The 16592-nt window shown below is 42.2% G+C and overlaps 1 protein-coding gene across 2 annotated transcripts in view; it reads right to left on the reverse strand.

Annotated features, from left to right (window-relative positions):
• The window catches only part of PLCXD3 (phosphatidylinositol specific phospholipase C X domain containing 3), an 80032-nt gene that overhangs the window by 32172 nt on the left and 31268 nt on the right, over nucleotides 1-16592 (reverse strand). For both annotated transcript variants that reach the window (XM_063179851.1, XM_063179852.1), the window contains exon 2: nucleotides 53-761. In XM_063179851.1, coding sequence (XP_063035921.1) covers nucleotides 53-761 — 709 coding nt within the window. The remainder of the gene's footprint in view (nucleotides 1-52; nucleotides 762-16592) is intronic.

Genomic DNA, 16592 nt, shown 5'->3' on the forward strand with positions numbered 1-16592 from the left:
CTACCAACACACATTCAGCACAGTCAGCACACCTTACCAGCCACAAACTCACCTCTCTGTGATCGTTTCTCTGAGACCACTTGCAACCCCTTTCACCACCGTACTAGCCTTTGGTGTCAGCACTACTTGAGATATGAAAAAGGAGCCTTTCTTTCTTCTTTCAGTGATTGATGCCTGCAGGAACTGAATCAGCTTTTCCGTATCTGTTGTGTTTGCCCATGGAGCTGGCATCATCTGGCCTGGCCACAGGAAGGCCACCTCGACGGCCACAGGACTGTGGTAGAACACGAGCACTTGGTGCTCCTTTTCCCACAGGTACTGGAGGCTGACTTCATGGGCAAATATAGCAGGACACATTTTGTTTCCGTATGTGTCCTTGAGCATCTGGACAAGCTTTTCATGATGGCATTTCTGCATCCCGTAGAAATGATTGAAGTCCAAGAAGACCACTTCCTTTGGGTGCTCAGAGAGAAATGCGTTGATCTCCTCCAGACCTTCCTTGACTTTGGCACTGAATAAACCGTGGGCGAAGTAGAGTTCATTGTCTGGGTCTCTGGGCTTGGTGGAAATTCTGAGATCAAAATACCGTATACCTGCCCCCAGCTGGCTGGTGAAGTTCATGGTCTGTGTAGCCAGCCACTTCCTCATCAGCTTTTTAGCCACAGTCCCAAAAACTGACACAAAATTCTGGACCGTCTCTGGCTGTTCAGGCCCAACTGGAGAGGCTTCATCAATGTAGAAGCTAAAAGAGTCATGAGACCCTAAAACACAAGAGAGAAAAATTATAAAAAATATATTAAAAGCCTTTAGTGGGTTTTTCTCAATGAAAATAATTTTCTGACCTCTACCAATACCCACCAACCAACCCTCACACCCGTTCCCTCAACAAAGTTCATTTGTCTGGCAGCATTTGCCCCAACAACACTTTGTAGGAGCTTGAAAGAAAGTCTGTTTCACTGCTTGTCTGGATGCTCAGTCACTCTCTTCCAGCTCTTACTTATGCCTTTAGGATCAATGAACCCAGTGGACTCTGAAGATCAAAGCAATTCTGGTAGAAAAGCAAAACAATAAATCCCTTGAGCCAAGGAGGAGAGTTTGGCCCTGCACACTGAATTGTGCACTGTTTAGTCTGTAGAACCAAAGGAAAAAACCAAAACAAACCAATATCCTTCCACACATACCTTTATAGCCAGATAAAATAGGAGTTGGAAAAACGTCAAAGAACATAAATATTTTATGTTCTATCTTAAATCAAGTCTCATCTGGTCATACACAAGGTTACTAAATGGTTTTCCTTCTTAAATTTACTTCTAAAATTCTTTACTTTCTTTTGCTAAATAAGTACAAGACGTAGAGCGAAGAACAGCATTGCATTCCACTGATAAAATTCAGAAACTCAGACAAAAGACTCAGCATTCAGACAAAAACTCAGCATTCAGACATCGACATGAAAGCAGTTATATGGAGTTATAAGCTGACTCTAGGAGATGCTTATCATCTTTGTCAACCATTACCCTGCTGAACACCTGGTGTTTGCACCTGGCAGTTTGCACAGAAACACTGTCCAGCTGCGGGCAGAGCCACACTCCTGCCATTCCAGCCATAGATGGTTCTGGTCAGACTCGCAGCAGCAAGCAGGTCTGCTGCTCAGCCTGAGACACACTGCTTGCAAAACTCCTTCAAAGTCAGCAGGACTTGTATTCTGGAAATGGACTCCAGTACTAGGTGCTCAGAGATCCAAATCCCACATCAAAATGAGTTCACAGCACTGGTCTTGTCTGTCACCAATGCTTTTGCAGGTGCTTTTTGAAATTGCTTTCCAAAGCACGCATGCTGTAGCAAGTATCACAGTAATGAAATTCTGCCAGTCAGTCATTTCTGAGAGTGATGCTACTTTACCTGAACTGGAATAAACCCTATAAACTGAAGCAGCAGCTATAACATTTTCTTCTTTAACAATAAATGGAGTCATGACAAATCATCCTAGACTCTGGCTTGGATTTGGCTTTGTTTAATTGAGAAATGTCTTGAAATTTTGTACACACCTACTTCTCCTGGTTGCCTCTTTGAACTGCATTTTGCTTTAAATATTAAATAACTTTTCCATTTTGATGAAGCTTTCTACTGCTAGGTGTTGAAGTGATAATGTATTTCTTGCAGCACCTGATTAGATCACGCAGTATCTGGTTACACATTGATATCCTTGGGGACTAGATCTGCATACAGAATTCTAATGGTAAAACAAATTATTAGAGCAATGACCTGTGTATCAACAGTATTACAGGGAAAATCAATGAGATGCATTAAATGTTCTGCTCAGTGTAACCTGCACTAATCTAGAAATCAAAGTAAATCCAGTCTTGTTTAAAACAAGGCACGGCCACTGATATTAGGAAGGGATGGATTTTGCAAACCCCCCCTTTGTCCATTGAAGCCCATTTTATTTTTGTAGAGTTTTATGCCAGATTAAGTACCTGTGTAAACCTGATCAACTGATTAGAGCAGTAGGCTCAAAATGGTATTAAGACTAATTAAACCATTTGTCTCTGATCTTCTGGTCTGCAGACATGGGCAACCTGAAGTTGCAGAAAACACAGTAGCTAAAGTTGACCCCAGCACTGCCAGTGGGCACATATTGGTTTAAAATTCTTCTTAAAACTACTTTAGTCAAGAAAACCAGCACAATTCCAATTCTCACAGCAGAAACCAAGGTGAACAACCTGTCAACAGGTACCTTTTAGCTACTGGTGATGCAAAACACAGAGAAGTGTGTGTGTGTGTGTGTGTGTGTGTGTGTGTGTGTGTGTTTGTGTGTGTGAACATCACAGCTAGAAATACCTGAACACTGCAAGTTGGACAGGTCAGAAAAATATTTTTTCCTCATTAAAGTCTTTGTGCACATATTTGAGCCTAAAAATAGGTGTTTCTATGTGGATGGTAATGAGAAAACCGCACAGTGTTCAGTGAATTTTCATGTTTTGTAACCCAAACAAGGAAGCCCTACAGCATAATACAAAAAGGAAATAAGGCTTAACTTGGTTGACGAAAAATGAAGCAGAGGTCAGCTGTTCAAAAGTATGTAAACATTCCTCCTGAACAAAACATACAGCAAATATTTTGTCTTTTCATATGTATAACTACTTGGAACAGGTCAATTAAATATTAATTTTCATCATGCACTCATCTATATTTCCTTTTGCCTTGATCATGCCTTGTTGTCTCAGAGAGCTTACTGGTTTAACTCACAGAAATTCAAAATCCTTACACTTAGCAGAGTAAATTAGGGTATAATCTTTTCCACTGTCATGCCCAAAATCACTATATTCCTGGTAATGAGGGAATCCTGTAAAAACATGCTTTTGGCAAACATGTTTCCTTCCAAATGTTTCTTTTGTGCACAAGGACATTCCCCTCCTACATTTTCACTGGAAAGTGTTTTTGCAGGTTCTCTCTACCACCAAAGTTCAGCCTCCATGAAGAGAGGACACAGGTTACACTTAGGAACACAAATGCTATGATGCCTGCAATCTTTGGAAGGTGGCAGCCCTTGCACATCATCTATCTCTGTTATGGCAGGTCTGTCCCACAGAGACTTCACAGTCTGAGACCTGGAGAAGCAAAGAGGGCAAATTACTCATCCCATGTCATTCAAGGAGCAAAGGAGCAAAAGAAGATATTCCTCTTGTGTGCAGACATAGTTTGTCACCATGCACACTGTTTTCCCACTATTTCAACAACCCAGCCTATCCAAGAAGTCAAGGATGAAGGCTCATGGATCAGCATGATGGGGATAGCAAACGAGGGGTTAATGTGGAGTGCACATACTATAGACTGCCCAGTCAAGGAAAGAAAGTGGATGAAGCCTTTAAACAACTGGAAGAAGCTTCATAACTACGTGTTTTCATGGGGGAATTTTGAGACATTTGCTGGCAGAGCAGAACAGCAGAGTGAAGGACATTCAGAGAGCGCCAGAAACTTATTTTTTCTGCAGATACTCCTTTTAGTAGTGAAGTTGCACTGCTGGATGTTGTATGAATTAAGGAAGAAATTGATAGGTACATAAAGGCTGATGACAGCCTTAGACTGAGTGACTACAAGGAGAAATAAGAATTTGAAATACTCAGGAAAGCAATGAAGGCAAAAAGCAGAACAAAGATCCTGGATTTCAGAGCAACTGTCTTGGCTTGTTCAGGAAATTGGTAAGTGGTAGCCTGGAAGAACTCAATTACCTTAAATGCCAAGGGACTCAGCAGAAAGGGCTGAACTTGGAAAGCAACTTCTCTAAACCATATGAATAGAGTGTGAAGAAACAAGGAGGTAATGCAGGAGGCAAGTTTGTCTGGAGGAGTAACTTCTGAGTGGCATCAGACTTAAGAAGCCACTACAGAAGGTTTTAGCAAGGACAGATTGCCAGGGAGGAACAGAGGACAAAGGCACAGAGGGAGTTAGGAAGGGCACAGCTGGGAAGGGAAACCTGCAAGGAATGGGAAAGGCAAAATGCAGCTTCTGCTGATATATCAACAACAAAAAAAAGCACAGAGAAAACGGGTCCACTACAGAACATAGCAGGAGACCTGAAGGATGGAATGCCATCCAGAGGGATCTGGACAGGTTTGAGAAGTAACCCATGAGAATATAATGAGGTTTAACAAGGCCAAGTGCTGGTGCTGGGCAGTGCTGCACCTGGGTAGGAACAACCTCACTATCAGCCCAGGCTGGGCATGAGCAGCCCCAGAGCAGCCGTGCCCAGAAGGGCTTGGGGGTGCTGTGGGTGAGAGGCTGCACATGGCCCAGCCATGGCACTCCCAGCCCAGAGAGCCAAACGTGTCCTGGGCTGCACCCAGAGCCCCGTGGGCAGCAGGGCAGGGAGGGGATTCTGCCCCTCTGCTCTGCTCTGCTGAGACCCACCTGGAGCACTGCATCCAGAGCTGGGGTCCTCTGAACAGGAGGGACAGGGACCGGCTGGAGCGAGCCCAGAGCAGCACCTTTGATCATAAAGATGATGAAAGGGCTTCTTCTCTGAGGACAGCTTGAGAAAGCTGGGGTTGTTAAGCTTGGGAAACAGGAAGCTGCTGAATAGCAGCTTTCCAGTACCTAAAGGGGTCTTATTTAGAAGAGAGAGAGCAAGTTTTCAAATGGACAGCCACAGGACTAGGAAGAACAGTTTTAAATTAAAGAGGAGAAATTTAGATTAGATGTCAGGAAGAGGGCAGTGTTACTCAGAGGGCAGTGAGGCACTGCATCAGGTTGCCCAAGGAAGTTGTGGATACCCCATCCCTGGAAGTATTCAAGGCCAAGTGCTGGATAGCATTTGTAATCTGGTCTAGTGAAACATCTACCTGACCTCAGCAAAGGGGTTGGAAAAAATGACCTTTAAGATTCTTTCCAAGTCAAACCATTCCATTATTCCATAAGAAATTACCAAGAGACATCTAAAGTGTCTACACCAGCCATGACTCAAAGAACAGAAGTGGTCTGTTTCAACCACTGAGACACTAAATTTTCATAAACTGGATATTAAAGAATAAATTGTGCAGTATCACTTAGATTGCTAGAAATCCCCTGCTAGTATTTTTACTAGGGAGAACTGTCTACTGTTTTCTTTCCTGGATTCCTGTAATAGGGCGATTGGGAATATTTAACCCACTACCACTCACTATGGACATATTTATGGTTTCCCTGGAGGGCTAACCCCCTCATTTAAAAAGTAATTGGGCTTCGTGCTGAAAGAAGTCCCTAAGGGAGAATACATTTTAGTTCAGAATAGTTTCTTCAGTCTCTTGGAGATTTACATAGAGGCATGGCAAATCTATCTTTGGTGGCTAAGCTTAAATATATCATTCACAAAGCCAACAAGTATACGTGAACTTTGCCATGCCTTTCCTTGCTTCCCTGTCTTCTCTGACCATCCCTTGGCAAATACAGCCTTGTAAACAGCACCTAGAATTGAACAGCACCTAGAATTGAATGAGCAATATCCTTCCAACAGCAGCTATCACACCCTGATCCACCAGAAAAAGTACCAGAAAAAAACCCACAAACAAATAGAAGAAACAATTCACAGGTTTTAGTATGTTTTGGTCTTCCTCTTCTTCCATGGATCTCTTGTCTCTATGCTAGGAGTTATCCAATAGCTTTTGGAAGTGGAATTTTTACTAGTACTTTGAGTGTCACTAAAAGCTTTACCTGTGGTCTTTCTGTATTTAGGAGATGTCATCCCTTTGTGACTGTTGCTGAAATGTCACATGCAGTGCCACATAATTCCTTTAAAGACATGCTTATCAAAGAGGGCTCTACAGTGACTGACAGCTGGTAACATGTTTCTTGGATGGTGTAGAGAATAGCTAGAACAAAGCCCATGACCTCTGGTACACAGGAGTTCAATGGAAATGTTCTTGCAATCTCATTTGGTCTGTTCTCCCAGTCTTTTTTGACCTTAAAAATCAATCAGCCAAGGGAGAAGCCCTATGAATTGTCAGGTAGTTGCACTGCCACTTCAAGGAACAGCAAAGCCTAGTCATGAACCCTACAGTTAATGCACCTCAGTACTGTGTTCTGCCTTCTTTTTGAGATGGCTGAGTGCTGCTCTCTTCATCAAAGCCACAGCACATCTCAGGAAGTCAAAAGGTGCTGCCAAGAGCAGTCCAGTCCCCTTTAGCTTGCAAACTGCTTGGGTGATATCAGCTTTGTTTGATAAAAACACTAGACAGGCAAACAAAACCAAAACTGGAAGAAACAGAGAGATTATAGATTGCCCAGTGTCCAAGTGTCCACACAGGTAACTGCCTCACTTTCCAGCTGTTCTTCCAGTGTTCATCACCAGCAGTGCGTCCCTGACCCCAATTGAAGGTCACAACTTAGTCACATATTCACACTCAAGAGTCCACAATCTAAAGGCGTGGGAAGAAAGGTAGACATTACCTCTGATAAAGCAAAAATCCAGATACTGAACAAGTCCCAAGAACAGGAATACTTGTACGATATTAAAAATTGGCATACATGTACATGTATACAGCATATATAAATAAATATACTCCTGTCCTCCAAGAAATTGCAATCTTCTGGTACTTGTATCCCATTCTGCCTTGAAAACATTGGTTACAATGTGTGAAAGAGTGAGGAAAGGAAATGTTTGCTTCCTTCTTGCCCATAACTTCCCAGAAGTGACAGCTCCCCCTGCCTCCCCCCGCATATTCTCTCCACCACCAGGTGAGTTCTGGACCAGCCACTGGAACTGCATATAAAGGTAACTTGGACCCTGGTCCTGTGCATGGGAATACATCATTGGGAGTCTGGACTGTGCTGCTTTATTGAGACTGTCCTGCAGACAAAAGGGACAATCTGAGAAACTAGGCAGGAGCGCAACCATTTTAATGTGGTTTGCTTGCACGGGTGAGCTGAACTACTTTGTATTGTATTTTGCAACCTCTGCCTGGGTTTCTAATGCTATTTCTGCCATGCGTGGAACTCAGCATTACCCAGCCAAAGCCCCTCAGCTGGAGCCCCTCAGTCCATATCAAATGTCCAAGCACAACTTTAACAGATTCACCAGCTAGTGGACCGATCTAGGACACAGCCTAGAACTGCATGTACAAAAGATTCAAAACCCAGCACAAAGCATCTGCTTCTTGTTCAGTGTGATACAGAATAGAGAGTTTATTTTCAGGGATTCAAAGAACAGCTCAGTTTGGAAGAAAACTCTGGAGGTCATCTGGTCCAATCCTCCCTCCTCCTGAGTGAAATAAAGAAAAATATGCAGACTTGACCACAGATCATTGAAGACTTCTCAAAAACACCTTGCCGAAGCAGCTCCTTAGCCAGGAAGAAAGAAGAGCTGGTAGGCCATCAGTCCAGAAATGGCATTCCATATCTAATGACCAACTTTCATACCTGGAATGACTTTGTTTTGTCCTCCCTATAAAAAAAGAAAATTTTCATGCTACAAGAGAGGATTTTCAACAATTACTTGCTCTTGTTCCTCTTACATGTCCTTATCACCTGTGAAATACTGTTGAGAATCATTTTGGTTTGTACTTTTGAACATGGCTATACTTGCTTCCACGGGGAGAATACTACTGTTGATATTGCCAGTACCCCATGACCATGATGAACTGCTCCTCACTCAGGCCAAGGTTGTTACTTACCATTTGAAGCTGTTAAGAAACAGCTTATAAAATATGGCAGTGCCTGCACTGGGAAGAGTTTCTGGTCACTGGACTGAGCCAAGATCAGTGCCTTGCCTAAGCCCTGCTTCTTTCCCATAAAGAACTCACTTCTCAAAAATAAAACAGGTTGGGAGGTGGGGAGGGATCTGCTTGGTATTAAGGCCCTAGGTAGCTAGTAATTATCACAGTATGACAGACAAGCTTGGCTACAAATCTGATTAGATTACTCATTATTCAATTCATACTAATGTTTGGTTTATAGAAAAGTACCCACATGCAATTTCTCAAAACTTCCCTCCTGCCAACACAAAGACCAGCTCCCATTCCTTTTAGAACACTGTATCAGTCAACTCCACTTTTCATATTCTCAATACTGTGTTGAAAAGTAGAGAGAAAAAAAAACCCAAGCTGTAATTATATTTCTAGCTCTCCAAACTGTGCGAGCACATTCACAATCATGGCCACCACAAGCTTAGTTTTGCTAAAGAAATTGTTCTTTAACAGAAGTTTAGCACATGCTGCCTTCCTGAGAGTTTTCCTTCTTACTTACTAACTTTACTGTCCTGTAATTGTTTGTGTAGGGTGAGATGAAGTAACTTTTCCTGAGACACTGCCAAGTGCAGATAGCCTCCCACTTCTTCCCAGGCAAACCACCTCCTGACAGATTTCCTTGGAGGTTTCATGCAGCCAGCACTCAGAAGGCAGCATGGTGCAGCATCACATGGACAGCAGGGACTTTCTAAGAGTCCTAGATGGTGTATTCTAAAAGCTCACCTTTAAGTGAATAACTTGTTAATCAAATGCAGATCTAAACAAGGCAGATATTACACCGGCAAATGTAAGATTAACACAGCTGAGAATCAGAAAAAGGGCAGCGAGGCCAGGACACAGCACAGGGAGGAGAAGGCTCCTTCTCCTTTTTGCCCAGTGCGGCAGAGCCCTCGCCCAGGGCTGCAGGAGCAGCAGGGCAGCTCAGGGCAGCAGGCAGGAGTGGGGCAGCAGTGTTGCAGTGTGTTGCAATTTCCTGTTTTAAACTTCCCAGTCCCTTCCCAGGTGTGGCAATACCTCTCTTCCCCCTCGCCCCCGGCTGGTTTGTCAGTCAGTCTTAAACATTCCAGCAAGGCCATCGTGTGGTTGGTTGAGTTTAAAGGACGCCATTTGGGCCTGGGGGTCATTGGCCTGTCTATGTGTCCCTCGTCCCCTGAAACCCTCTCTCTTCCTACCTGGTTGGTGCCTCACCTGTCCCTTCCCCTCCCCTTTTCTCTGGGCCTAAATTGAGCCAGAACCATGTGCTCGGCATTCTGTTGGAGCTGATACTAACATTCAGACATCTGTGACCATGGAATAAAACTCTGGATATTAACCCTCCCGCAGAATCCGTCTCCTTTTTCTCTTCACCGTAGCCTGAAGCCTTTCCACCCGAGGTAAACTGCGTTTCTACAAGCCTGGACTTGCTTCAGCACCCAGAAGCAATATCCAGCCAGCCAAAAGAGTTTCTGAGGTGAAATACCACAGTTGTTGCCCTTGGCCCAGCAGCAAGGATCAGACGAGCCCAGGCACAATCTACCTGGTAATATTGGGATCCTATTCCAATACAGCAGGGCAGCTCAGGGCAGCAGGACTGCTCTCCATGCCCAGAGCACTCCGCACTGCTCATCCAGAGCGAGTCAGGCCACCAGAACTCCTGCCAGCACTCAAAGACAAACAGAAGTGTGGGGAACATTTTTGCATTATACATGTAAAAGTGGAAAGGATCATGCTGAGGGTGAGAGATTCAGCTGGTGTGTCTTCTCCACTGTTTTTTTTTCCAAATGTGGTCTAAACATCTTATCTGTACGCAGAAGAAAAGGTGAAGGAGGAAGGCAGTGATACTACTTGTGCATATACCACATTAAAAAAACACCCTGTTGAACATTTGGGCACTGCATTGAAAATTTTAAAAAGTGCAAAAGGCTTTAAACTTTAAAAACCTGCCCACAACAAGCCACTAAAAAAGTTATTTTTATTTGTTCAGTCAAGCAAAACTGCAAACATGATTTCACAGTGTTTTGTGAGCAGACACAAAGCACAAATTCTGATATAGAAGAAGGTTCCCTTCACCTATCAGGCTAAAACACAGCAGAATTCATGGAAATACTTCAACCCAAACTTTAAAAAATTAGTAAATCAGGTCCTCATTTTTGGCAGAGCAAGAGTGAAAAAAAAAATCTAAGTTTCTAAAAATAATCTTTACATTAGAAATGACCAAGCACCTAAAACATATGGTTTAAGGTCATCAGAATTTATAACTTCAGCAGCAGACTGGACACACCGCCACAGCTTGCATGGGGCAGGTCAAGTGCTGTAGCATGCAGAGTGGCATGGTCTTCTTGTTTATTTGTTTCCATATATGGAGATTGTATAGAATATTCTAGATCACATAAATTAGCATCACATATAACCTTGTATTTTATGCCCAACTATAATTTGAATACAAATTAACTACCTAATCCCTGGGAAATCAAATTCATTGGGGCAGAGCTGTAGCTGCTATCTATTACCCAAACCCCACAAATGAAAATTCTTTTAAGTCTTTGCTTTTCTGTGAACTGTGCAAACAAATCTAGTATTACATGTTTTCTTTTCACTCTGCAAGCTCACTGCTGCTCTGATGTATGAGATCTCTATCAGATCTCACATTTTAGTTAAAGACTAGTCTCAGAAATACCGTAATAGCTATTTTTTATCTTAATTTAGGGACCAGCAGACAGGAATGTGAAAGAAGGAAGGAAAGAAAAAGGGAGGAAAAAATAGCAAGAGATATATCTGATTCTAAGCATAAAATTAATGTGCCAGGAATAGTTTGGGGCGTATTTTGTTCCAGCACCAGCTCAGTCTGTCTGAGTATGTCATCAGCATCCTAGTCATATCTCCTGGGGCAATCAGAAGCACTAGAATTGTGAGCCAATAGCTTTGGGACTAGTGAGAGGCTGTGATGATCCCAGGCAGCTTCGCTGAGCCTGCAAAATGGCATCTGCCAACAGTGAGCACCTTCTGACCATAATTCTGGTTCATGATCCAAATGCATTGGCAGAAAAGGCTTGAAGGACAGCATGCACCTGAGAAAGCTCCTAAAAGAGAGAACGCTCATATTTCTATATCTCCATGCACACGAAAAGCACAGGTAATTCAATGTTCACACTCTAAAATAGCATCAAATCAGACAACTTCTGCTTCTTGAGCTTTTATTTGATTTACTTTCATGAAAAACATTCTTTAGTACCTTGAAACATGAGAAATTTCCCTTAAAATAACTGCCTCTGATTACACTGATATATGTCTTACCACCTATTGTATCTTTTTGGCTATGTAGAAGGTTTTGGATACTTGATTTTGCCTTTCCCTCACCTCTTGCATATGCCCTCTTCTTTGATTTTTTTATCTCTGAAATACACAGTGCAGCTTTTTCCTAACTCACGACTGCATTGACACATCTACTAGCCTCAGTATAGCTCTTATTTCACTAAGCTATTCTTTCTATTTAAAAATCAGTAACAGTAATTTAAAAAACCCAACAAAATGAAAAAGGTGCAGCATTTTCGACTCAATCTAAGCATCCCTTCTAAACAGTTCTAGTGATCTTGTAGGTAACAGAAGCTACTTGCACAGCATATATGGTTTCTGCATATCTTTACCCATAATTTTAGTCAAGAAAACGGCAAGAGCTGTGTCTGGACAAAATGAAACCGCATTGCAAAGCCAGTGGAAAAAATGATCACGTCAGTTAGGTTGTCTGTTTATTTTAAGATCCCTACAAGACAAGCACTGTGATCTGAGATGGATCACCACAAGAAATTTAAAAGGTAAGATTTTTCAATTTTACAAATATCAGACTGTGCTGCAAGAACCTCTGCAATGCAAAGAAAAAAGACTCTTCCTGCACTGAATTGAGTGCACTGGCTGTCAGTTTACCAGAACTCTAGAATGGGACGGCCTAAAGACAATATGGATAAAGTTTTCTATTACCACACAAGAAATCCAGACTAGCTTTCTTTGCTTTTTCTCAGTCACTGAATTTGAAAAACTGAGGCAAATCTGAGCAGCTCACCTGATGCTTAGGGAGAAAAGCTGCAAAATATATACCTTGTGATAGGAGAAATATTTTACCTTTTTCTGAGTCAGTTTGCAACGGCTTTCACGAAGAAACACTCTTAAAGCATCATTTCAAAAACCTGTACATAAAGATTTAGCTGACTGACCACATCATGCCTGAGAGACAGCAAAAGGATGTAAAATACTGCAAAGTAAGAAGAGTTAAGATGGAAGCTTGTCAGGTGTTTTATATTTTGACCACTGCCCTTGTTACACACCCTTCCTTATCATTCGGTTGCCTCAAATGTTCACATTAGACATTGCTCTACTTTTGTGCACTGCTTGGCAGATTTGAGGAAGAGCTTTAAACAAAGTTACTCCCTAAGCCAATCTGTAGAATGCAAGACTCATCCTCTGAGACCAGGTGCTCTAAAAGAAGTCTCTCATCCAAGGTCCTCTCAACTATAAGCAAAGACATTGTAAAGTTCAATTTCATGTACCCTAGAGGAAAATACTGAAGCAATTTCCCTAGGACCCCGAGATACAGATAGAAAACACTATGTCCTTTCTGCCAAAGCATTTTTTTTCCTGCCAAACTCTAGAAAAACATCCTTAAGCACTTGAAGCCCAAACTTTAGGAATTCACCAGCTACACATGCTCAAATGGAGCATCCCTCCAGCCCAGGGGTCCCCACACAGTCAGGAACTGTAATTCAGGCGACTGGGCAAAGGAATGGGCAAGTGGAGCAGTCTCACCACAAGGAAGCACATGGGCTCATTCAGCTGGCCATAAATATAACCTCTCTGCCAAGTTACCACATCGTGGTGTCACCGGCCTTCTCAAGCCCAGAGGTCTGCAAATAACAGCACAGCTTCTGCTTTGTTACACACACCACTGCTTGCCTGCCTCAGAAAGTAACTACAGAGAAAAAAAAACCTTTCTAGGAGGCCTCACTGTCTCCTCCACGTAATCAGTATTTGTCTTTCACATCCAATTGCATAACAAGGAAAACAGCCTCATGAAAAGGTTTTTGTACATGAGCTGTCAAGTAGAGGCTTTCCTAATTTGCCAGCTGCAAGGCCTCACGAGCCATCAGGCAGGGACACATTCTGAGCTCGCTGGCACCCAGAGCCCACGGCAGGTGTCAGAGCACATCCTCCTCAGACAGTGCTGCCCTCACACCTTTCAGTCCTGTTCCACATGGTGCTTTGCTGCTCAGATTCTCACAGAAGTTCTCCAGTCATGTTTAGCCACTGTAGACTATCCTTTCTAGGAGCACGTGTGGAAACCAACTACAACACCTGTAAAACAGAGGATCATGCCAGAAAACAGCCTCCTTTGGTGTGGTGGTACCAAAACTGGAAGACAATGAGCCAAGAGACTTTAGAAAGGGAAGCAGCAGAGACATGTACCTATTTGGAAAAGAAGGACCCCAAGAACACCTTTCAACAAAACTATTAATTTGGTCCTTGCTAAATGGAAATATAAGTAAAGGTGAGCTGATTTTTTAGCCATGAAAATAAATCAAAAAGAACAGAAAACACAAGAAAACACCGGAGGTATCAATCTCAATCAACAGACAGGAAATGGGACATACTTGCATGCTATATTAGCCTGTAGGTTAAATAAAAAACAAACAAACAATCAAAACAAACCACTACACTATGATACACTAAAGAATTAAAAGTGCCACTCTTGGAAGAATCTTAGCTAGGATTGCAAAATGTATCTATCTGCCTCATCCTTGGTCTATATCTCTGCCAGCCCAGTAACATAAAACTGCTTTTAATTTCATTTTGCAAACAGAAAGTAAAGACAAGTAAGACAAGTAAAGACACATAGAATAGAGAGAACTTGAACTGTCAATACCTGTCTTCTACACATCTTTTCTAAGATCACTAAAGAGGCAATTTAAAGGTCTGCATGATCAATGAACCTAGACTCCTGTCAAACACCTTGTAACGCCTAGCAATCCAATTTCAACCAGCTCTTCTTGCATTATTTGCTGCTAACATTATCCCTGCTTGATTCAACACAGAAATCAAATAAGCCACTACACAATATGGAGGGCTGCAAGAAATGAATGAAACCAGTTATAAAACAGTATTGATGTTATTTCATTTCCTAAGTTTCCAGCCTACAGTCCACACCAGATCCCCAGTTGGCATTTATCAGTATAGCCCTAATGACCCATTAGGCCAATTTAGACTGCTGCAGATCTGGCTGTTAGTGTTAGACTTTAGCATTAAGAAGTCAATGAAAGAGCACAGGTGGTAGTATTGATTAACTGAAAAAACAGACAGATGATCTGTCCTTTTTCCAGACTCAGGATACAACTAATTTACACTGGATATGCTTGTGTCTTCAAAAGCAATTATTAGTTTAGCTGTTTCATACTAACACTAAGTAAAATATCATCATTTCATAGTATCTTCCTAACATGTAATTGCATACTTTTGTCATCCTTTAACTAATTTCATCTGTTTTCAAGGATTCAAAAACTAACTTCAATTCAGTAAAATTTAGAATTAGTAAACATATTGTAAGAACACTTGAAAACTGAAAATGAAATGTTTTCAGTCTTGCATATGCTCAAAAAAGAAGCCATGTCTCCTCGGAACATAATAGCAATGACTGCAGTCCACCCAGACTGACATTGTTTTGGCTTCAGTGTGACACACAGCTTAGAAGTCAAAATATTGTTATCTGCAGCAATTCCACAGCTGGTGATACTGGTAAAGTTGAGGGTATTAGTAAAGCTGACATTTACAGTGTGGTGATGATGCCAGCACATATTCTTCCATGCTTCCTTTAAATTCTCAAACAACCTATGTGTCATCCTTTACTTCCGGATAGAGATTGCCTTTATTACTTGGTCAGGAATATCACAGAATATACATCCTTAACGTCCTCTTTCTCTCCACTTTTTAGCTCTATGTCATCCTGAATATCTTCAAAGTACTTACAAGGACTTGTTAATTTCTGACCCAGTTGCATGAGAATGTGAGTGGCCTGGATGGAAGGAGACCCTTTTCCTTTTCCTTAAATCATTAAGTAATTCTTCAATAAAATTACACTGGCAGAGAGCATCTCTGTTCAACAGTTGCACCTCATAGCCAAACACAATGGCACATGCTTCACAATGTGAATGTGATACAGGTGCCATTGTGCTGTTTTTCAAGGAGACTGTCAAAGTTGCACCATGATCCGTGGCTTTTTTTTTTATCTCTCTACCTTTTCTCCAGTTATCTCTCTCTATCTTTCCTCCAGACACACACATTAATTCAGCAATTTGAAAAATTTTCAGTAACTGAGATATTTTGAAAAATAAAGTCCTGTTTACTCTTTTTGGGATCATCTCTACTGGGTAAAAAAACAATACAGCAAGCAACTTGTAGTTACCTTAAAGAGGACCAACTGGCAAGAGACCCAGATCTTACATGTAACTGTGTAAAAAGCTTTTCCACAACTTTAAGCACTCTCTTGGATATAGAACTGCCCTCCTGCTGGGACATCACTGAAGCTGTGAGGCATGTGAAACCAAAGTTCCCAGGACCTTTCATTCCTCCAACCCACAGCTGTGATGCAGAGGGAGGTGTGAAAGATAAATTCAGGATATAGCTTTGGTGGAAATCTCTTAATCGCTTAATAGTCATTTCTGCAATACTGAGCTAAAAATACACTCTCCCCCATTACAGTAATGTCCTAGTAAGAAGTGCCACATAGGAACTGGGTATTGCTGGATTTTGAGCTGGGGCAGTGTTTGTGCAGACAGACAGTGAATGTCTTCACAACACTCTCACTATGCCAATCGCGGACCACAAGAACATCCGCGCTGCCCGCAGGAGAGCAGCTGCACTGCCACCCTTGAGCCTGCAAACCTGCACACCAGGGCAGCCAGGAGCCCTCAGCACTGCTGCCAGTTCATCCAGCCACAACCAGCCACCACGGCAGCTGCAGAGCCTGTCCTCTGCCCTTACAGGCATATGGTGCTCCAGATGGTGCTGCAAGGACATTGCCCACCCCTCCTGCCCGGGAAGCGTCACGAGCCATCAGACAGATCCCACATACAACAGAGAAGGCCTTTCCGCCAAAGTTCAGTTTTGTCCTGGGCTCACGACAGTAAACCTCGTGTATGGTTAAAATGTTTCATGTTTTAAAAAGTACATATAAAAATAATTGCACAGCAATTATCATCTACAAAAGCACGTAGTCTGTAAATCTTCTGTTATTAACAATATCACTGACATATAAACAAAAAATACATGCCTCTTATCAGAGTGCATGTTTTTAGATCTAAATATATTCATCAAAATTAAAATTTGTAGGCAGCTCTACAATCTTTCCTACAACTG

The sequence above is a fragment of the Melospiza melodia genome, chromosome Z, assembly GCF_035770615.1.
Source record: "Melospiza melodia melodia isolate bMelMel2 chromosome Z, bMelMel2.pri, whole genome shotgun sequence".
Classification (NCBI taxonomy): domain Eukaryota; kingdom Metazoa; phylum Chordata; class Aves; order Passeriformes; family Passerellidae; genus Melospiza; species Melospiza melodia.